This window comes from Equus asinus, chromosome 16 (assembly GCF_041296235.1).
Source record: "Equus asinus isolate D_3611 breed Donkey chromosome 16, EquAss-T2T_v2, whole genome shotgun sequence".
Classification (NCBI taxonomy): Eukaryota; Metazoa; Chordata; class Mammalia; order Perissodactyla; family Equidae; genus Equus; species Equus asinus.
Genome location: NC_091805.1, coordinates 24,507,201 through 24,530,105, shown reverse-complemented (window position 1 = coordinate 24,530,105; position 22,905 = coordinate 24,507,201). Strand labels below are relative to the sequence as shown.

General features: G+C 39.0%; 1 protein-coding gene across 11 annotated transcripts in view; it reads left to right on the top strand.

The window, feature by feature from the left end:
* KYAT3 (kynurenine aminotransferase 3) overlaps positions 1–22,905 on the top strand; it is a 55,146-nt gene that overhangs the window by 13,327 nt on the left and 18,914 nt on the right. For 8 of the 11 annotated variants that reach the window (XM_070486776.1, XM_014841890.3, XM_070486781.1 and 5 more), the window contains 6 exons: positions 8,984–9,042; positions 9,640–9,784; positions 12,811–12,960; positions 16,882–16,968; positions 17,766–17,891; positions 17,994–18,114. In XM_070486776.1, the coding sequence (XP_070342877.1) occupies positions 8,987–9,042; positions 9,640–9,784; positions 12,811–12,960; positions 16,882–16,968; positions 17,766–17,891; positions 17,994–18,114 (685 nt within the window). In that variant the 5' untranslated portion in view covers positions 8,984–8,986. Of the gene's footprint in view, positions 1–2,866; positions 3,211–8,983; positions 9,043–9,639; positions 9,785–11,708; positions 12,015–12,810; positions 12,961–16,881; positions 16,969–17,765; positions 17,892–17,993; positions 18,115–22,905 lie in introns of all 11 variants that reach the window. The other 3 variants (XM_070486774.1, XM_070486775.1, XM_070486782.1) reach the window with 2 other exon arrangements.

Sequence of the window (22,905 nt, the reverse complement as noted above, 5' to 3'; positions counted from 1 at the left end):
CCACTCAGCAGTGGCTATGCTGTGGCAGTGACCCACACACAAAATAGAGGAAGATTGTCAACAGATGTTAGCACAGGGTGAATCTTCCTCAGAAATAAATAAATAAAAGTCTTTTGTAAGATATAGGTGTTGTAAATACTTTCTCTCATTTTGTGACTCATCTGACAACTATTTAAGAGATATTTCAGCCCACTGAATGGTATTGTGGAGGATGAAAATAGACAACTTTTTCCTCTACCCTCCTAGGTTTTCTAGCTGAGGCCTTGAGAATTAGACTGACAAAAAGACAGATTAAAACAAGAGTAAAAACAGATTTCATTAACATGTGCATTGCACATAATAAACACAGGAGAACTCAGTTATGAGTGACTCAAAGGGGTGGTAAGAACTTGGGCTTCTATAGCAACTTAACAAAGAGCAGTAAATTTGTAGAGAAGTGACAAGACAAAGGAAAAGGAGTTTAGGAGTGAAAGGTAGGGTTGTTTTAATAAGCTTGATTGTATAGATTCCTCTGGTGCTGTCTCAGCTGATAAGAGTCTAGAAATGTCTTTGGTGATTAAAAATGTCCTGCCTACCCTAGTAGAGAGGAGGAGGCAGAGTTTTTCTTGTGTCTGCTGCTTATTACCTTCAGCTCAAAATGTCCTTATATGAAAGTGGCATATTTTGGGGTGACTTAAGCTGATTTCTTAGAATAGCGTAATAGATTTTTTTAAGTCAAGCAATATTTGAGTGTTCACCATGTGCTACTGCACTAAGCATTTTTATGATATCTCATCCTTGTAACTGTCCTATATTGTAAGTACCATTTTTATCTCCAATTTACCGATAAGGAAATGTAGGTTTAGAAGGGTTTAGTAATTTTCTTTACTCAGACTGTTAATGCTTTTCATCACTGTACTGTAGGTCCCTAAGCAAGATTATTGTCAATTCAATAAGTATATTTTACTGAGAATCTAATATATGAATATAAAGATTTAGATATATGTGCAAATATATGTATACTTTTTTTCTAGGCTACCTGAAAGATATGAGAAATGAGACAAAGTTCAGGTTCTAAAAGAAAACCTAAACACAGACATGTGCACACGTACCATCGAAACTGGGAAGGTAGAAGGAAAGAGATCTAGGGGAGAACAGGGGAAGAAAAGATTAATGGTAACTGGGGATCTGAGAACATTCCTTAGACATTCGATCTAATGTATATCTTGTTGGGTAGACTGTGCTTAAATAGGTGGATGCATTAGTTTGCTGTGGCTGCTATAAAAAATTACCACAAACTTGACAGCTTAAAACAGCAGAAAGTCTTCTGTCACAGTTCTGGAGACCAGAATCCAAAATCAAGGCGTCAGGAGGGCCACACTCCCTCCAGAGGCTCTAGGGGCGAATCCATTCCTTTCCTCCTCCAGCTCCAGCTTCTGGTGGCTGCAGGCATTCCTTGGCTTATGGTCACATCACTCTAATCTTTATTTATGGCCAGCATCTTCATATCTCTCTCTGCTCCATCTTCGAGGGGCCTTCTCTGTGTGTGTTTAGGCTCCCTCTGCCTCCCTCTTATAAGGATACCTGTTATTACATTTAGGGCCCACCTGGATAATTCAAAGTAGTCTCCCCATCTGAAGATCCTTGATTTAGGGGCCAGCCCCATGGCCGAGTGGTTAAGTTCATGTGCTCCGCTTCGGTGGCCCAGGGTTTTGCTGGTTCGAATCCTGGGCGCGGACATGGCACTGCTCATCAGGCCATGCTGAGGTAGCGTCCCACATAGCACAACCAGAGGCACTCACAGCTAGAATATACAACTATGTACTGGGGGGATTTGGGGAGAAGAAGAAGGGAAATTAAAAAAAGAAGAAAAAAGATTGGCAACAGATGTTGACTCAGGTGCCAATCTTTAAAAAAAAAAAATCCTTCATTTAATCACATCTATTAGGATATGAGGGTATGTGTTGCCATATAAGGTCACTTTCACAGGTTCCAGGGATTAGGATGCAGATATCTTTGGGGAGATCATTTCTGAGCCTACTACATTGGGGATGATGGAGAAGATCATATCAAACAGGAAAGAACTCAACGAAAATTATGGGAACTAGACACACCCTATCAGAGAATGGCAGGTGGTCCTCTGCTATCGAATCACTTTATGTAACAGGGTGCCTGGTCGGGGAGAAGGCTGGACATAGATTCAGGGACTTGAATGGCAGGCTGGAATTTGAATTCCAATCCATAGATTTGAGGAGTCACTGGAGATTTGAGAGCAAGATAGTAGCAACCCCTAATCTGTGTTTTACATACATAACTCTGGAGCACTGCAAATGATGGATTAGAGTCAGTATACCATTGAAGTAATTCAAGATGAGGATAACTAAGAGGTAGGATTTCATCCACGTGTTCAGAAAATACTTTTGAACACATTACCTCCCATACCCCATTGTAGGGACTGGAGATACGGCTCTGAAGAAGACAAGTCCTTGTTTTCTGAGGTTTTCATTTTAGTGAGAGAGTCAGATAATTAACAAGATCAACAATTTCAAATAGTAGTGAATGTCGTAAGAAACATCAATAGACAAACATGCTAAAATTCTCAGTGGTGTTAGTAGGAGAGAAGGGATGGCTAATGCTAAGGCAGCCCTCTCTGAGAAAGTTCTGTTTCAGTAGAGAGCGTATTGAATAGAACAACGTAAGGAGCCAGCCATGTGTAGATCTAAAAGAAGGGCATTCCAGGCAGAGGACACAGTGATTGCAAAGGCTGTTATGTCAGTTAGCTCATATCAGTAAACATTTCATTCTCACTCATGTTACCTGTAGGCTACGAGTCAGTTGTGGCTGTGCTTCAGGTTGCAGCTCTGCTCTATGTGTCTTCTTATCCCAGGATCCAGGCTAAAGGAGTAGCCCCGACATGAGACATGGTCTTCTCCTAGTAGAAGAGAGAAGAATGAGAGACCAGGCAAAACCACGCAACGGCGTTTAAAGCTTCTCCTTGACATAGTGTATGTCACATTCATTCACATGCCATTGACCAGAGCAAATCACGTGGCCAATCTCACCTACTGGAAAGGAGGAGTGAATAATTATATCGAGTAATATAATCTACGACACTTGGGAACAAACCTGTAGCATTTAAGGCATAGAAAGAAAAAAGGCTCGATGAGAATGGGGAATCTTGGTCTGTTTCGCTCACTGATATATCCCAAGCAGAAAAGTGCCTTGCACATTGTAAGTATTCAGTAAATAAGTGTTGCATGAATGAATGAAAGCCAGTGTGGTTAGACTATAAGTGAGACATGAGATTGCAGTCACTAGTAATCAATGAGTTGGCATGTAAGAGGAAACTTAATTTCACCCTTACCTTAGAATTTAGTTCTCCAGTCAGCTTTTCGCCCAACTCTGTTCAAGCAATAGGAGCCTGGGCTCCATACCTTCAGCTCTCTGTAGAGGCAGAGTGTCCACACCACTCTCCCTATTAGACTTCCCATTTAGAGAGACTTTCACAGACTGCTGTGGCCTGAGATGCTCCCTCCTTCTAAGGACAGCATTTCCTCCTGTTTTTCTGAAAGATACTCTTTTCCTCATTCCAACCATGTGTTTCAATAGGTGCTGGTATATTTATCGAGATACTCTCCAGGGGCATTGACAGGTTCCAGCTCAGGGAGCACACCTGGAAGGGCCGGGGCTTGGGGAGTCAGGTCTGGACCATTTTTTGACTGGGTGGTGAGCACATTAAAGACATCATCAAAAAAAAAGACATCATCATTTGGTCAATCATCTCTATACTTCCGACAGTCTTACTCTACGCTGTTTTCTGTAATATTTTTTCATCATACTCTTAATAACCATTTTAATATAGCACTTTTTAAATTTGGGAGGAAATGCCAGTTTGTTAGCCAAGGCTGGGCCATTCAGAGCTCTTCCGTAGAAGTTTTGAAGCTGGACCCAGAGAAAGCAACTCTTAGTTCCTCTATGGTGGTGAAAGTGTGAAGAATGACTGTGTCTTGCCTCATGTGGAGAAAGGCTAAGATTGGGTAGAGACATAGATGAAGCAGAGTCCTAGTGAGATTCAGGTCTCTGGTTTCACATACTCTTGAGCCTGACTGTACTTCTCTCCTTGTCATGCTGACATGAGCTTTCTAATAAGTTCTTTTCACCTAAACTCTCAGATTGAGTCTCTGTCTGTATGACTAAGAGATCTGGTTAACACAGCTTTGGAGCTTCAAAGGATCTATGCACTGGAATGTTTCTTACCCTCAAAGCTGGGAAAGAGTATAACAGTTTCTTTTTAGTCATGTTGGGAACAATCAAATTTCTAGGAAACTCTCAAACTGGTAATGGGTCAATAAATTACCTTTCCAAAGGGAAAATGCACAAAGTTTCTTTTTAAAATCTATATTTAAACAAAAAAGACATCTAGGAAGTGGTGTAATGCTAAGGAATACCCAAACAATCAGGGAATGAATGAGTAAAGTGATCATGAACAACCTGAAGTACTACCTACTAATTAAAAGTGAAAATTTTATGATGACTAAGAAAACTCGTAAAATGTTTGATCCTCTGGAGAGAAAAGGCAAAATATATAAAAACATTACAAATGATTACAACTATACATATCTAACTCATAGCTCTAGAAGGTAATGGATGTCTTGGCTACCCCAGCAGCCGGGCACCATATTAAAGGAGTGCCCATTATGCAGGTGCTCACTTTCTGCCCCAGCCTAGTCTTGAAGTAGCTGAGGCTTTTGGCTTCTCACGCCCGATTCTTCACATATCCAACCACTAGCTGTGCTATTTCTGTTTCTGGCCTCGTCTTGCAGTCTTTTATCTTTTTTAGACCTGACTTATAGCCTGTCTTGATTTATCAGCCTCGATTTCCCCCGCTTCAACCCGCCATTTGGGAAAACGTTCTGCACTGTCGTATCCCACCTGAATGCGTCAGGTCTCACAGGCAGAGTCCTCAAAATATATGCCATTGGAACTTAGTATGCTGGGGTTCTAGGATACTGGGGAGTATTTCTTTTTTTCATCTTTCCAAACTGTCGTTGTTCCAGCACCATTGCAGTAAACATTTTAAAAGACTTAATAACAATAAGCTTTTTCTCATCTCCACCAGGAGTGGCATCTACTGTTGATTCTGTAGAACTGCATTTTTCAGCCTCAAAAAAAAACAGATGTGCTGATTATTTCACTAGCAGTTTTGTGTTTGTAACATAGCAGGACAGTATATGAATGCCAGGCATTAGCCTACCTGGGAGCAGAAGCCACTTCATGGAGTTAGCTGGTCCAGAAATTGTATGGACCCTATAGAATTAGACTCCTGGGCTCGTACTTAATTCCCCATGGGATTCCAGGTTTATTTCCTAATACTGGATCCACTCTGAAAAGCAATTCTTAGACAGTGAGCATTTGCACCTACTGCAGAATCTTGACATCTTTGGACGTTGTAGGGTGTCTTACACATTTTCACCACTTACTCATTTCCTCGGGCTGCCTTAACAAAGTACCACAAACGAAGTGGCTTAAAGAACAAAAATGTATTATCTCAGTTTGGGATGCTAGAAGTCCAAGATCAAGGTGTTGCCAGGGCTGGTTCCTTCTGAGGGAAGTGAGGAAGAATCTGTTCGTCACCTCTCCCCTAACTTCTGGTGGTTTGCCGCAATGTTTGGCGTTCCTTGACTTGTAGCAGCATCACCTCCATCTTCATCTTCAAGTGGCGTTCTCCCTGTATGGCAGTCTGTCTCCGAATTTCTCCTTTTTATAAGTATACCAGTCGTCTTGGATTAGGGCCCACCCTAATACCCTCAACTTATAACATTGCAGTGAACCTATTTCCAAATAAAGTCACATTCTGAGGTACTAGGTGTTAACAGTTCACCATGTGAACTTTGGGGGAACAGAACTGAACCCATAATAACCACCTATCTCATTATACCTCTAGGCTTCATTTCTGCCATGTCGATGTCAGGCTTAGCCATGGAATTGCTCAATGTGAGTAGAAGTGAGGTGTGTACAACTAAGCAGAAACTTTTAAGAATTTTTTTCCCTCTACTATGAAACTGGCAGTGCTCCAGATAAGGCAGTTTCATCAGTCTATGTCTCAGAGTGACAGTGACATGGAACACCGCAGCAGCTGACCTTCAGTGGATGTGTAGCATGAAAAAGAAAGAAACTTTTATGATTTTAAGCTGCCAATATTTTAGGGTCATTTGCTGTTGAAGCATAAAGTAACTCAAGCTGACTGAAACAATAAGTACCTCACATAACTTCAGCTAATTAACGCCATAACTTCATTCCTAATGTGTGTGGTTTTTTCACTTATTCATCAGATGTTTGTTGAAAACTTGCCATGTGCTAGACGTAATACTCTGCGTTACTCTGCAATGGTTAATTTTATGTGTCAACTTGGCTAGGCCATGATACCCAGATACTTGGTCAAACACCAGTTTAGATGTCTCTGTGAAGGTATTTTTCAGATGAGATTAACGTTTAAATCAGTAGACTTTAAGCAAATTACCCTCCGTAATGTGGGTAGGCCTGATCCAATCAGTTGAAGGCCTTAAGAGACTGAGGTTCCCCCAGGAAGAGGGAATTCTGCTTCCAGACTGCCTTCAGACTCAAGCTGCAGCATCAGCTCTTCCTTGGGTCTCCAGCCTACTGGACAGCTCTGCAGATCTTGAAATGCCAGCCCGTGTAAATCGCAGGAGCCAATTCCTTAAAATATATCAGTGTGTGTATATATATGAATACATTTTATTATATATAATATATAAATATTATATATACACATACACATCCTGTTGGTTCTGTTTCTGTGGAGAAACCCGATTACTAGAGACACAGATCAGTGAACAAACTAGACAAAGTCCTCATAGAGCTTATGGTCTAAGGGAGGATACAGACAAACAGAGAAATTACAATGATGTGTAGTAAATACTGGAAAGTATTCCATGTAATAGGAGCACATAGGAAGGAGGAGCACCGAACTCTGTCATGGGGAATCAGAGAAGGCTTTCTGGAGGAAATAGGGCTAACTTGAGAACTGCAGGTGGCAGGTGGACTAGGGGTTAGCCAAGGCCTGGGACAGGGTGGTGGGGACCAGGGATTAGGTTGAGTAGAGAACATGCATTGTCAACAGGGGCGGTGTTGCCCCCAAGGGGGAGAAAATTGTGCTTGGCAGGTGAAATGAACCTTAACTTTACAATGTTCTGTGACTATGCAGAGCTCAATTTTATCTGACAAAATTTTATCCTGTAATATTTAATGGGGGATGATTAGGGAAAAAGTCTACAATGTCTCCTTGGGGGGCAGTGATGAAAAAGAGGTTGAGAAACATGGGTAAAGAAAGACCACTAAGGTAGAGGAATGATCACGTGTGAAGCTACAGAAATGAGAGGGAGCATGGAGTATTGGGAATAGTAGAATGTTTGAGGCACAGTGTTGGGAGGGAGCAGAGGCAGGGAGAGTACCGAGAGAAGAGGCTCTTCTAGACACAAATTTTAAAATTACATCTGAAAATGCATTGTGACCTCAATTATCTAAGTACTTTAAGTAAACTTGGATTGGATGTCTAAATTCTTGACTGCAGACTGTGCTCACCTTTTTGTGTATGAATCTGTTCTTTGTGTTTGTAGTCACATATGAATGAATCATTAAGTTTTTAACGTTTTTCTAGAGATGGCAAAGGAACAATTGGTAAAATATCTTTTTTCTGTCTGTCATTCTGGGACTTTTCAGTTTTATAATTGTGGTCTCTGGAATAGCATAGTGTTCAGGTGGGCATTAATCCTAATGCTGTTCTGGAAGCACATTCACCTCTGGGGAATTTGAATGTGATTCACTTTACTGGAGTTTTAAAGATTAAAAATATGAGAGCAAAATGGTGTTTTTCTTGATTCCATTATGGGTAATAGAATGAGAACAATGGTCTATTTTGTAGCCATTGTCATTATCTTCCTCCCAGATTAAATTAAAATGACTTTAATATTCTATTAGGAAATCTTTACAAAAATGCTGCCGATCATTTTCTTTATTTCCAGCAGCTTGTTAACAATGAACTTGAAGCGAATTCAATGCTTTTGAGAAATAGTATGAACTTTATTTTGGATTCTAAAGAACTAAAAAATTGTATACTGTACCATAATTTTAACTTTTAATGCTTTTCTACCACAGCCCTGGCTTGCTTGATATAATTAGACCTGATCTAAATGTCTAACATACTTATTTAAGAGGCAGCCTTTCAATAATATTTTTTAGAAGGGCTATATGGAAATAGTTCTGAGTATGTGTTCTGGAGTCAGACTGCCTGGGTTCAAATCCTGAGTTGAATCTATTGGGTTTAAATGTTACTACTTTGTAAACTTGGGCAGATCTGTAACATTATGCTATCTTATCCTCTCTGTCCCTCACTTTCCTCAGATGGAAATTATGGCTAAAATAGAACCACTGCAGAGGGTGGCGTGAACATTAAGTGGGTTATGTAAACACTTAGAACAGTGCCTGGTACATTCTCAGTACTCATTAATGTTAGCTGTATTATTATTTGGAACCCCTTATTGAGTAGTTTTAAAACCATTTGTTGAGTGCTTCCTGTATGGCATCCAAGGGATTCACTTGTGAACTGTTCAGCATCTTACCTAAAGTGATCTTCAGAGCACAATTCAAGATATTTTTTTCAAACTGACATTTTTTTAGTATCATTATTGTTTTCTCTAGTGCCTTTGAGGCCTTTACACTGATTTATTTTTTAGTCTGGGATGACATTTTTGTTCTTATGTGAGAAGATAAACGTCTAAAGTTTGTAAGAAAAAGCCTCCTTAGGGCAGTCGGTGGGAGATGAATTCTTCTACAGAATTTTGTACTGGAGTCTGGAATTTGCCTCTATGGTACTGCTTTTTCCATGGTGACAATAAGGAAAGGGAAGCATTACCCAAGGTTTTCTGGCATTTTTGTATTTTGATTAAAGAGATTTATAGGCCCTTTCAATATTTATGTCTTTCAGAAAATGTCTTCGAAATTCAAAAATGCAAAACGAATAGAAGGCCTTGATAGTAATGTGTGGTGAGTACCTTAGGATAAGCAATAATAATTTGGTGAGGTTTTCTTCCTACACATTTTTTATATCCTTAGTTGGGAATTTTTAGCCTTTTCTACAGTCTATAAATAAAGGCGCTTAGTTTAATTCATCCGTTAAATGGAAATGGAAGGAAGTTAAAAATCTACACACTGATTTATTCCTTTAGCAAATGTGTTGAGCCCTGTGCTAGGCACTGGAAATATGCAGAGAAAAGGACGAATTTGGTTGATGCCCTCATGGAACTTACCTTCTAATCTGTGAACTCTTCTGATCGGCTTTACTCTCTAATGGTTGATCAGAGAACCTAACAACCCATATGGTTGAGGAAAAAAAATCTATGATTATAATATGGGCATCATGGAATTGAGATTTGTAAGAAACATTAAGTGCTTTAGTTCAGCCATCATTTTATTAGGTAAAGTCATTTTGTAGATGGTAACATTTTTGTTGAAAACTCATTTTTTTTCATCTGTAAGACCCAACTAGGTCTTATTTTTCAGTTTCGTACTAAGACTATGAGGTCTAAAAAGCTAATTTTGTAATTGTAGTACTTATTAATATTAGTATTTTTTTTATCATAGGATTGAGTTTACCAAGTTGGCTGCAGACCCCTCTGTTGTGAATCTTGGCCAAGGCCTTCCAGATATATCCCTTCCTATGTACATAAAGGAAGAATTGTCAAAGATTGCAACAACGGATAGCCTGAATCAGTACACCCGGGGCTTTGTAAGTATATGAGGACCATGTGGGCCATAAGCTTGTATTTTATATTGTGCTGTATGTGAATGTACTGCTGTCACTCCTATGTAATTGACCTTCTGGGACCAGCTGATCCAACCTGATAACCAGTGGAACTTGCCCTTTTCTCCCAGGTTAAGCCATTCTCTACTTCTAGCCCCTCCACTGTCCTGTCTTCATCTTGGCTGTTGTTCTAGGGTGGGGTCCTATGGACACAAGGGAGGGAGAATATTCTCTGGAATCGTGTGTTTTCTCTCCCATTAACACTTATGCAGCCTCAGCACTTGCCTCTTAATTATTCTCCTCTATTTCCAACTGGTTACAGTTGGCCCTCCATATCCACACTTCTGCATCCGCAGAGTCAGCCATCCACAGATGGAAAGGCCTATGCTGGCTGTGTCTGTACTGAACGTGTACAGACTTTTTTTTCTTGTGATTATTCCCTAAACAATACAGTATAACAACTATTTCCATAGCATTTGCACTGTATGGATATTATAAGTAATCTAGAGATGATTTAAACTATAGGGGAGGATATGTGTAGGTTATATGCAAATACTACCCCATTTTATATTAGGGACTTGATCACATGAGGATTTTGGTATCCCGGAAAGGTCCTGGAACCAATCTCCCTCAGATACTGAGGGAGGACTGTACTTTCTTTCTCTCCACCTCAGCCCAACCCCCATCCTTCTATGATGAAATGCCTAGGATATCCAGAAATTTCCTAGATTCTACAAAGAAACTACACCAACTTAGTGAATTGAGCAAGGTTGCAGGACACAAGCGAGTATTCAAAAATCAATTATATTTTTATATACATGCTAAAAAGTAAAATTTTTTAGAATACCATTTACAATAGCATCCAAAAACATGAAATATTTAGAACTGAATTTTTTAAATATATACAAGATCTGTACACTGAAAACTACAAAACATTGCTGAGAGGAATTGAACAATACCTAAGTAAATGGAGTGATAGACAAGGTTCGTGATTGGGAGACTAATGTTAGTATGTCATTTTCCCCTAAACTGATCTATAGCAGAGTTTGGCAAGCTGGGGCCTCTGGGCCAAAGCTGACCCACCCCTGATACTGTTTAAAATTCTATTCAAACGTAACCATGCCCGTTCATTTCCGTGTGTTCCAGTTTTTGTAAATGTATGTGAGTATGTATGTGTTTTTATGTTGGTATCAGCACGGGGAGTGGTGTTGCACTGTCACCAGGCTGTGGACACTGGTCACCCAGGGGAATGGGAAGGAAGTGATGTTGAGGAGAGATCATAATTTTTCTTTACAAATCTTTGCCTAGTTTTACTTATTATATGAAGCATGAATTATTTTTGTAATTAAAAAATTTTACAAACACAGACCCTTATTCTAAGGAAAGATGTATAATGTTGATAGTTGCTTTCAGATTACCCTATGCTGGAATTTGTTAGACCTGGTGTGAAAATGAAATTCAAAGGCAATTTTGGATTTCTAGGAGTGGTGACAACCTTCTCTTGCTTTTTCCACGATTCGTATATATTTTTTGAGCTTGAATTTAAGTGGTCTTTTCCTTTTGCTGATATTTTTCAGTTTGCTGGCTGTATTCTTTCACCTCCTCAATAATTGATTGTACCCAGTTTCTTTAATATTATAGTATCTTCTAATTTCAAAATATGAAAAATGTGCTATAGCTTTGTTTTTGTTGATTTTATCTGGGTGAGTGTCTGGGACATACTAGCCAATGTTCTGAAAGGAATAAAAAAGTGACAAATACATGCATCTTTGACACAACGTGCCTCTTTTTCTTCACCTCAACTGGGATGGACAAGTTTGAAGGAACCGAAGGCTCTTTGACCTCACAAACCTGGGGTGTGTCCACCCAGCCTCACTCTTCTGCATCCTAACCCGCTTTATTCCTCCAGAGCCCAATGTGCTTTCCAAACAAAGGCACGTGACCTGCACTTGGACTCTCGCTCACAACTGACAGAAAATCAGAGTGGTTCCTCAAAAGCAAACAGAAGAAATACATGCTGGACAGAAGAAATAATGACTTTGATAGCAAATAAGACAGGGAGAGGAAAAGGAAGGAAAAGAAAGAGAAGGAGGGAAGGGCAGAGAACACAGAAGAAGAGAAGAATTGAGGAAGCTAATCAAGGAGTCCTGAGACTCCCCACACGTCTCAGACCTTGTGACTTTACAAGCTCTTGTTCCTCTGGTGAAAGTTCTAGGTAACTGCTGCTCTCTTGGCTGTCAGTGTGAATAACGTTCCACTCCCTCCTACCATGTACTACCACGCCAACGCTAACGTGCGTTTCTTTGGTGCGTTTGTTTTTGTCCTCTCTCCGTAGTCCATTGGTTGCCATAACCTTCCCTTCAGCAACTGGAGGAACCAATTCAGGGAATATGCAGTTAATGAAGGGTTTTTGGCTTATTTTAACTGGGGAAAAAATCCAACTATTCAATATGATTTAATTACTGTCAAAAAATAATCAAATGTGATTTAGTTACTATCAAAAAATATACTGTCAACAAAGAGAACTGATCGGTGGTGGCCAGGGGAAAGGGGGGTCGGGGGAGGGCACTACGGGTGAAGTGGTGTACCTACAACATGACTAATAATGATGTACAACTGTAATTTCACAAGGATGTTAACTTTCATAACCTTAATAAAAAAATATATAAAACCTTCAAAAAAAAAACAAAAAAAAAATATACTGTCAACAATATATTTGGTATTGAAATCAATTTTTATTCAAAGCAAATACCTTAAAATGTTTTCTTCCAAAACCAGTCATTAATAGGAAGTTTTTAATCATTAGGAAGTCTTCATGACCATCCAGGGAGGAACCCTCTAAAGGCAGGAAAAAAAATCTTTTAATTTACTGCCTTTTAAAAATACAAGTTTTCTTTGGATAATTATAAAACCCAAACTTTAACAATTCTTACATTTTAGAGCCAAATTACCTTAAGAAGGAGGTCCCATAATCAAATTCAAGGTTTTTTTTCTTCTTTTTTATTCAACAGGGTCATCCATCACTTGTGAAAGCTCTGTCCTGCCTTTATGAAAAACTTTATCAAAATCAAATCAATCCAGATAAAGAAGTCCTTGTGACAGTAGGAGCATATGGATCTCTTTTTAATGCCATACACGGATTAATTGATGAGGGAGATGAAGTAAGTATTTTAACATCATGTTACCTGTATTAATCATTATCATTTGTCCTGTCTGAATCTTTTACTTGTTTTATGCTCTTTTTTATTTTGAATTACTTTTGAAGTAGAATGCATATGCAATAAAATTCACAAATCTTAAGGTACGGCTTGATAAGTTTTTACATGTGTGTATCCATGTAACCACACACCAGGTGAAGATACAGTGCATTTCCAGCACCCCAGAAGGCTCCATTTTGCCCCTTCCTAGCCTACCCTCCCAGAAGTAACCACTCTTTTGTCTCCTGTCACCATAGGTTCATTTGCCTGCTCTTTAACTGGATATAAATAGAATCATACAGTATGTACTCGAGTCTGTCTTCTTTCGTTTGTCATTATATCTGTGGGAGTTATCCATTTTGTTGCGTGTAGTTCGTTCTTATTTTTATAGCTTATTTAGATAAGGGCAAGTGGAAGGGCTAGCAATGATGGGGAAAATGTATCTTTAGTTTGCACTGCTAGAATAACCTTTCATCTGAACGCATTCATAAGTATTTGGTCAGCATCTTTTTGTGCCCAGTACTGTTGGCAGCACCACGTGGGGGATGTGTAACAAGAAGGTTGAGTGATTTCTGCTGTTTAGTACTGTGACCCGCTTTGACACGGAGCTCCTTCAGCTCTGCCCCTACTTCCCCACTGTCATTCCAGTATCCCTGCTTCACTACTTCCTGACCTCTTTCATTTGTTCAGAAATTACTGAGGATCTCCTAGGTGCTAGGTCCTGTGGGAGAGAAGATTTTTAAAAGACAGTTTCTACCTGGAGGAAGTTCCCTGCCTAGTAGAGGAGACAGACTTGTAAACAGATGAATAGGAATGTGGGGCGATGGTCAACAGCGGAGAGTGTATAAGTTATGGTGGTGGCAAAGGAAAGAAGCGAACCAGTCTGCTAATGTAGGTCTGGACAGCTCCAGAGAGGCATTGCTTACACTGGGGCTGAGGAATGAATATTTGTCTATTTTGTGAATTCCTTTCTTTGAATGCTCGTGCATTTTACCTATACCTCTTTTATAACAGATACCCCATTGCTCTGTGTTACGTTATTCTTTTACGTCTCTAGTTCCCTCTACTCTGTCAGACAATGAGCTACTTAAGGAAACGTTTTAAGGAAGTACACTTCTACTGTCATATAGATCCTCTCCTCTAATCCTATAAAGTAGTTGAAAGTCTTCTCTCATCCTTTGGGTGTTAATCCTTTGTTGCGTCCTCCCCCTCTGCTCTCTGTCAGAGACCCCAAGGCTCAGCCCTTGGCCTTCTTTTCTCTAGTCTTTCTTCCCTCATCACCTTATCTAATATTTGGAAACCACACACATGGCACTTTCTATCATACTGACCTATTTTATTTTCTTTATAACATTTATTGCTATCTGAAATTATCTCATTTACTTCCTTGTTTTCTTTATTATCTCTCTCAGTAGAATGTAAGTTCCAGGAGAACTGATTTATTGCTATACTGCCAGCATCTAAAATATTGAGTGCACAATAAATATTCTTCAGAAAGAAAGGGGAATTATTCCCATTATAAAAATAAAGAAATTACAGCAAAGAATGCCAAGTATAAGCTTTCAATTTTACCTCCCTGCCTCCCCAATTTATTTTCCTTTATTGAGCTCTCACTTCATATCAGGCAGTGTGTTTCTCACCAGGGTTGCAAAGAGAGGTCATCTTAGTCCCTAGAGTGTTACAGACTAATTAAGAACTTACAGTCCACTTGACAGAAAGATCCGTTCCTGGTTCATTTCTTTGTCCTCCACGGTACCTAACACCTAACAGCACGTTGTATAGTAGGTACTCAACGTGCCTTGAATGACTAGTACAAACAAAGGGGCTTTAGAATGGAAGGGCCTCATGTGACTCCAGTGAGAAAGGCCTTGAACAAGTATTTCACATCATAAGAAATACAAACAGTAAAAAGTACAAATTTAAAACAATAATTAGGTTTCATTAATTTAACTAACAAAAAGTTAAATGAAGGGCTGGCCCCGTGGCCAAGTGGTTGAGTTCACACGCTCTGCTTCCGCAGAAGCAGAAACCGGGGTTTCGCCAGTTGGACTCCTGGGTGCAGACATGTCACCGCTTGTCGAGCCATGCTGAGGCTGCATCCCACGTGCCACAACTAAAAGGACCCACGACTAAAAATACACAACTATGTACCAGGGGGCTTTGGGAGAAAAAGGGGGAAAAAAAGTTAAATGAGACAACTTAGTGTTGACTTGTGAAAATATAAATTGTTGTCAGGTTTTCCAGAAGCAGTTTGACTATATAAATAGAGTGCCAAAAATATGTTTATACCCTTTAATCTAGTAATAGCAATCATGTCAATTTATTCAGCAAACTGTTTAAAAATGGAGAAACAACACATACTCACAAAAGAACATAGCATTGTTATTTATGCAAGCAAATGATAAAATTATTCTAGAATTCAGTAGCCTCTCAGCCATTAAAATAATAAATATTAAAGCTACAATAATTAGAAATTTTGTGACATATTGCTATGTTTTAAAAAGATAGAAAAATTGAATGTCTCTGATAGTTACAAATTATGTGCTCAGGCTCTCCTTATAGAAAAGCAAAAAGTCCGGGATGCTGGATCCAGGCTGTGGACTGCAGGTGGGATACTGACTGGGCTGGTTAGATTGGCTCACTGACCCAACAGGTCAGAAGTGATTGAGAGAGAGCACACAGGGGCAAAGGGACAAGGAGTACATCTCAAGGGACTAGGAAAAAAGACAGAATGCGGTGCTAAGTCACCTGGAGGGAAACTGTGGGTATTTGACAATAACAATAGCATCCCAACTGGTCTCCCAGCATCCATTCTTTGTCTCAGGATTTTTTTTTTTTTTTTTTTGAGGAAGATTAGCCCTGAGCTAACATCTGCCTCCAATCCTCCTCTTTTTGCTAAGGAAGACTGGCCCTGAGCTAACATCCATGCCCATCTTCCTCTACTTTATATGTGGGATGCCTACCACAGTATGGCTTTTGCCAAGCGGTGCCATGTCCACACCTGGGATCCGAACCAGCAAACCCCAGGCCACCAAAGCAGAACGTGTGAACTTAACCACTGCGCCACCAGGCTGGCCCCTCAGGATGATTTTAAGAAGAGAAACATCTTTACTCTCAGGATAATACTTATAAATTAGTACTCCATAACAGAGAGCATTGCAGTGTTCTCTTCGCTTATAGTCTTGCTTCTGCTGCTATGTGATATTTTATTTTCTAATTTGAAATTTAAAGAAAATCTTAACGTTTTTGACTGGAACATCCCTTTGAAAATGTGATGAGAGCTATCGCCCCTTTCTCCAGAAAAATCTACCTATGCACATATAAAATTTCGCATACAATTTCAAGGGTCTCCACTCAAGCCCATCCGTAGATCTCCCTAAGAGACCAAGGACTCCAGTAACTCTCCGTGGACAAGTTTATCTTCAAGGTCTCTACCACTTGGATGTCAGCTCCTTGAAAGCAAAACCTGCTTTTTTTACTGCTGCATCTCAGTATGTAATATAGTGCCTTGCACATAGTAGGTACATGATATTTGGGTTTCGTTTTTCTTTTTCTTTTTAAGGTATGCTTTTTGGTGAGGAAAATTGGCCCTGAGCTAACGTCTGTTACCAATCTTTCTCTTTTTTTTCCTTTTTTTCTCCCCAAAGCCCTGCTACATAGTTGTATATCCTAGTTGTAAGTCATTCTAGTTCTTCCATGTGGGACGCCCCCACAGCATGGCTCAATGAGTGATGCTAGGTCTGCCCCCAGGATCTGAACTGGCGAACCCCAGGCTGCCGAAGCGGAGCACGCAAACTCAACCACTCAGCCACAGAGCCAGCCCCCTGATGTTTGTTAAATGAATTAATGATTGGTATGTTATGTTCATATTTGGTTTTCTTTCAGGTCATAATAATAGTGCCTTTCTATGACTGCTATGAGCCCATGGTGAGAATGGCTGGAGCAACTCCTGTTTTTGTTCCTCTGAGATCTGTAAGTTTGCCAATATGACTCACGTGCTTTAAGAAGTTTTGAAATTACCAATTGCTTTGTCACCAATGAAGTTTCTACTTCGATTACATTTTGGGATTTGCTGTATATCTTTACTGTGACTGAAGGTCATCAACAACTTTAAGAAGACAACTTTTGTTACTTGGTCTTCGTTCGCCATGTGTCTGTTATGTCAGCATCCACACTGTATATAACATCTTTTGTGGTTATATGTCTCCCCCACTGACAGTGAGCACCGCCAAGTCAGAGACCATTTCTGACGCACTTTTACAGCACTGCTTCCCAGTGACAAACAGTGCAGGGTATATGCTGGGTGCTCAGTAAATGCTTGTTGAATTCTGAATGAAGTGATTTTTTTTTTTATTCTGCTATTATCTTGAGGAATATGATAAAGTTTACTACCATTGTCTTTTTAAAAATCTTATCAAAATAAGTAATACACTAAGGTGAATCACAGAATCTTCTATTAGCCTTACAGTATCAGACATGTTAACCATCGTTATCGGTGGCTCCTTTGAAGGAACATAGGCCCTTTAACAGCTGTTACTGTTGGAGTTCATTTTTCCATTTAACAGCTGTGAGCATGAGACTCAAGTGCTCTTTGGCACCGAAGGAAGAGCTAAAGCTTAGTAATTTCTGTTTGTTTTCTTTGTTAGTCATTTATTAAGTTACCTTTGCTATGTTTTTCTCTAATTTTTTTTCCTTATTAGGTTATTTATTTGTAAGACAGCAAACATGAATTAATTGAATTAAATCACATCTTCATTCTTCATACTTAGAAACCTGTTGATGGGAGAAAATGGTCTAGTTCTGACTGGACATTAGATCCTCAAGAATTGGCAAGTAAATTTAACTCCAAAACCAAAGCCATTATACTAAATACTCCACATAACCCCTTAGGCAAGGTAAGTGAGTCTTTGATGTCTTTACCAGCCTTCTCACTCATCATTTTCCCACATGTTGAATCATAATTGGCTCTGCTCTTTTGTTTCCTTTAATATGTGTAGGTGTATACCAGAGAGGAGCTCCAAGTAATCGCTGACCTTTGCATCAAATATGACACGCTCTGCATCAGTGATGAGGTTTATGAATGGCTTGTATATGCTGGAAATAAGCATTTAAAAATAGGTACTGATTATTACATAGAGTCACAAATCGAAATGTGTTTGGCATGTGTTGAACAACTGATTGGAAAGGATCCCAGAACAGCTTTAAAGTAGTCTTTGTAATGGGTATCTGTCTATATGAGCACTTAAAAATGGGATTTGAATAAATGACGCCTGAGTGGATTAATGAACGCATTAAAGGACAAATAGTACAAACTTAGGGGAGGAGATTCTGGATCACACTACAAAGCTATGAAACCAGAGAAGTAGTACTTTTGCCTATATCCTTGGGATTTTATCAAGAAACCAGCTATTATTTGGTACATAGGACACAGGGGACTTACTTGTTCCTCGGCTGGACTCTCTCTGCTGAATAAGTTGACAAAATGGCAAGTCAACAGGGAAAGATTATAAGGACAGTAGGCTATTGCTGCTTGGCTCTTGCCTGAGATTTCACCATTACTACCAGGCCATCTCATAAATGCCATGGTGTCTTCTGGATTAATCCATGTTTATCTCAACTATAGGATTATAAACTGGGCTACAACCTTGGGCCTTTGCACTTGCCCTTCCCTGCCTGGAAACGCTTTTTCCCAAGACATCCACATGGCTCAGTCTCTCACCTTTCTCAGGTCTTTATTCAGAGGTCAGTTTTTATGACCACAGCATTTAAGATAATTACACCTCTCCTTCCAGCTTTTGCTTTGTCCTTTTTCTGTTCTGTTTTGTTTTGTTTTTTCTTCTATAGCAAACATCAAGATCGACATACTTCATTGCTAACCTGCAAGAAGGTAGGGATTTTTGTTTGTTTTGGTCTCTTCTGAATCCCCAGTTCCAAGACTGGGATCCTGTACGTGGTAGACAATCAGAAAGTAATTGTTGCATGAATGACTAGGAAGTATGAAAAGGATAAGGGAAGGATAAGTAAAATCACTGTGGTAGGAACCAATAAATAAAAAAGTTAGTGCACTTATGTGTAAATAGTTGTTGCACATATCATAATTACCCCAATGGTACATTAGATATTGTTGTAGAGACACAGGAGAAAGCAAATGCTTGAGGAGGTCAACAAACAAGTGGGCAAAAGATGGAATTAGGTAGACAGAGAAATAGAAAGAAAATTCCTATCAGATAAACCAGCATGTTCTGAGGCAAGGAGGCATGAAAGACCAAGATACACTTATGAAAGGTAAGTGGTCTCTAAGATGTGTTGTAGTAACTGGCACAGATGAGGTGGAAAAGTAGAGTGATTCTGAAGGATTTTGGATAGGAGAATGAGGAGTCTAAACTTTATCGAGGAGGGTAGTGGTTCTGAAACTTATTTTAGTGGTAGAGCACCTTGAAGCCATCATGTTCACATCATGAAATAGTCATAGATTGCATTCCATTCTGAAACTAGAAGCAGTTTTTCCTAACAGAAATCCAATAAGTAGGAGAAGATCACAATTCTGTGCATATTTATCTGTAACCAAGAGCTATTGAAATAAACACATCTGAGTGTTTCTGATTTTGCCATTAACATTCACTTACTAAATGCTCATTTGTTTCCCTCTTGGCAGCATTCAGTATTAGATAAGTGGTAGCACTTACCTTAAATGCTTAAGAAAATTTTGTGGCTTAAGAAGATTTTGTGGAAGAAAACTTAAAATTGATTTTTTTTAAAAAAAGTTCTGTGCATTAATTTGATCACCAGAATACCAATGAGCATACTTTGAGTACTACTGCAGAAGTTTGACAAGGCAGAGGAATTGGTTACATGATTGGGTTTGTTTTATAAAGGTCAGAGCCAGCTACTGGTGAGGATCTTAAGCAAGTCAGATGTCCTGGCAGTGGACATGATACATGGGGGCTGTTTGCAAGTAGAAACTATAACAAAGGCCACTGTGTTTGATAGGGCACAGAGTATAGCGTTTGAAGGTGGGAAGGGAACAAGCAAGTATGATTCTAGGATCTCTGGCCTGGCCACTCAGCAGTAATGAGGCCCTTAACCAGAGACAGAAGTGTGGAGAGAGGAGGAGCAGATCTGTGGAGAAGAGCTGAGCAAAGGAAATTCCTGCTTCTCATGCTTTAGACTTGCTAAGTTTCAGTGTCTGTGAGAGAGAGAGGAGGAGACATCTGGAGACGTGAAATTGCAGGCTTGATACTCAGCATCAAATTATGAGCGGATATATTTTTGCCAGTCATCAAAATTTTGTTAGTATGGTGCTGTCCCTGTGGCCGAGTGGCTAAGTTTGCGCGCTCTGCTTCGGTGGCCCAGGGTTTCGCTGGTTCCTATCCTGGGCGCCGACATGGCACCGCTCATCAAGCCACGCTGAGGCGGCTTCCCACATGCCACAACTAGAAGGACCCACAACTAAAAATACAACTATGTACCAGGGGGGTTTGGGGAGAAAAAGGAAAAATAAAACCTTAAAAAAAATTTTTGTTAATAGTGGAACCCATGGAAGAGAATGAATTTTCTCAGGGAGAATGTATAAGCAGAGAAGTCCAGAAATTTGCACGGCATGGTGCCTTAACACAGCAAACTGTGGTTATCTGTCGAAATTGCATCAGAGTTCACCTTCACTGTCTTGTTGATGATCTCTGTCTCTGGTCATTTGAACTATCCCCCAATTGAAAATCAGACCAACATGGACAATTAATTACTTGTGTAATTTTTTTATATTAACCAGAGAGGAAGAGGCATCTATCGAATGAAGAAATATTATTTTATATATATTTATGTCTATGTGCTATGACTCAAAGCTTTAGAATTTTAGTTAACTCAGTTTAGCAATATTTTTTCCAAAAGGTTACTTTAAATGATCTTGAAATTTATTGTTTAAACCTTTGTTAGTATATTGTTTAAACTTTTAGTTTTATAAGCCTTTCATGATAAAAGTGTAACTGTAGTATTATTTGCTGAAGATATCAAGACACATATTTTTAACTCAGACTTTTTAGTTGTTATAACAGCCCATAAAGTTAAAAGAAGAAAAAATGAATTCACTATTTCATTATTTAGAGAGTACGAGTCAGTTGCGTGAAAACTTAGATATTCTATCAAATACAGTGGCCTTTGTTACATGAAAGATGCAAAACGGCTATTCCATCAATTTGCAGAGTGTGATAATAGTTCTTTAATATAATACAATGAGGCTTTCTAGCTATACATCATGAAATTAGCATCACCTTCATGTTGCACAGGCAGTTTTTGCTGGTGTCGCACTTTTCGTCATGTCTCTAATCTCTATCTGACTTCTATTGAAGCCTGTGTCACTTAGGAATAACTGTTACAGCTGTGGCTGATTTAAGGTTCATGGGTCACAAATGAGAAGTGCAAAGACCAGGTGCCTTTCAGATACAACTGCAAGCTAAACTGACAATATACTGGATATGGTTTTGTAAATGCATCAGACCTGCAAAGATTGTTTTTTGGCCTATGCAGTGGTGTGGTCATCCATTTGCATTAATTTCTGTGGCTTTCCAAATCTCTGAGATTGAGAGGATATGAACATCTAGATGTTTTAAAATTACTGAAGTTCCTTTTTATTGAAATAGTAGAATTTATTCTTATTGGACCAAATTCTTGATTCAAATTATGTCTCCAGATTTCAGTCAACAAAAAGAAAACTCTCCTTTTTATTTATTTATTTATTTATTTTTTATTAAGATTATGATAGATTACAACCTTGTGAGATTTCAGTTGTACATTATTGTTAGTAATGTTGTGGGTACACCACTTCACCCTTTGTGCCCTCCCCCCACCCCCCCTTTTCCCTGGTAGCCACCGATCAGTTCTCCATGTCTATATGTTAACTTCCACCCGTAAGTGGGGTCATATAGAGTTCCTCTTTCTCTGTCTGGCTTATTTCGCTTAACATAATACCCTCAAGGTCCATCCATGTTGATGCAAATGGAACAATTTGGTCCTTTTTTATGGCTGAGTAGTATTCCATTGTGTATATATACCATATCTTCTTTATCCAGTCGTCAGGTTCTGGGCATTTAGGTTGGTTCCACATCTTGGCTATTGTGAATAATGCGATGAACATAGGGGTGCACGGGATTCTTGGGATTGCTGATTTCAGGTTCTTAGGGTAGATACCCAGTAGTGGGATGGCTGGGTCATAGGGTATTTCTATTTTTAACTTTTTGAGAAATCTCCATACTGAAGAAAACTCTCCTTTTGTAGGAACTATGTGACAACCATGCTCATTCAGGGCTGAAATAAAAAACAAAAAACAAAAAAACCTCTTCTAGGAGAGAGATATACTAATACATTGATATTTGGAAAATTAGTATTAAATTCCTTGTAAGTTATTCAGCTGATCAGCTCACTCCTTGAAAAAAAGGCATCCACTTTTATATGGTTTAAATAGTCATTAACAAATTATTTAGCTCTCCTTTTAAGTATGGTAATTAGATTTGATATTTTGTGAACAGAACCTACGTTTGACATGTGAATAGTTTTGATTTCCTTCATATGTAACTTTTAGTGAAAACAGGTTAAGATTGTATTAGTTTCTCTGGGTAATTCTTATTTTCAAAGAATTGATTTCTAAATGTTCTTACTAATATGCCTTGCTGACTTTGGACACATATTATTACCCTGCATTATTCATAGTTTAGATTTTCTCTAGTCAGAAAAGTGGGATATGTGTCATGGTGTTCTTTTGGAATACTTTAGAAAACTAGAAAAGTTTCAAAACTTGAAGGGATGTAATGACTTGTAACAAATGTTAGAAAATTCCTTCTTCAAATGGACCCTCTAAATATTTTTTTCATTTATTGTTTTGGTTTTTGGTATGCTTCACAGAGAATACAATTATAA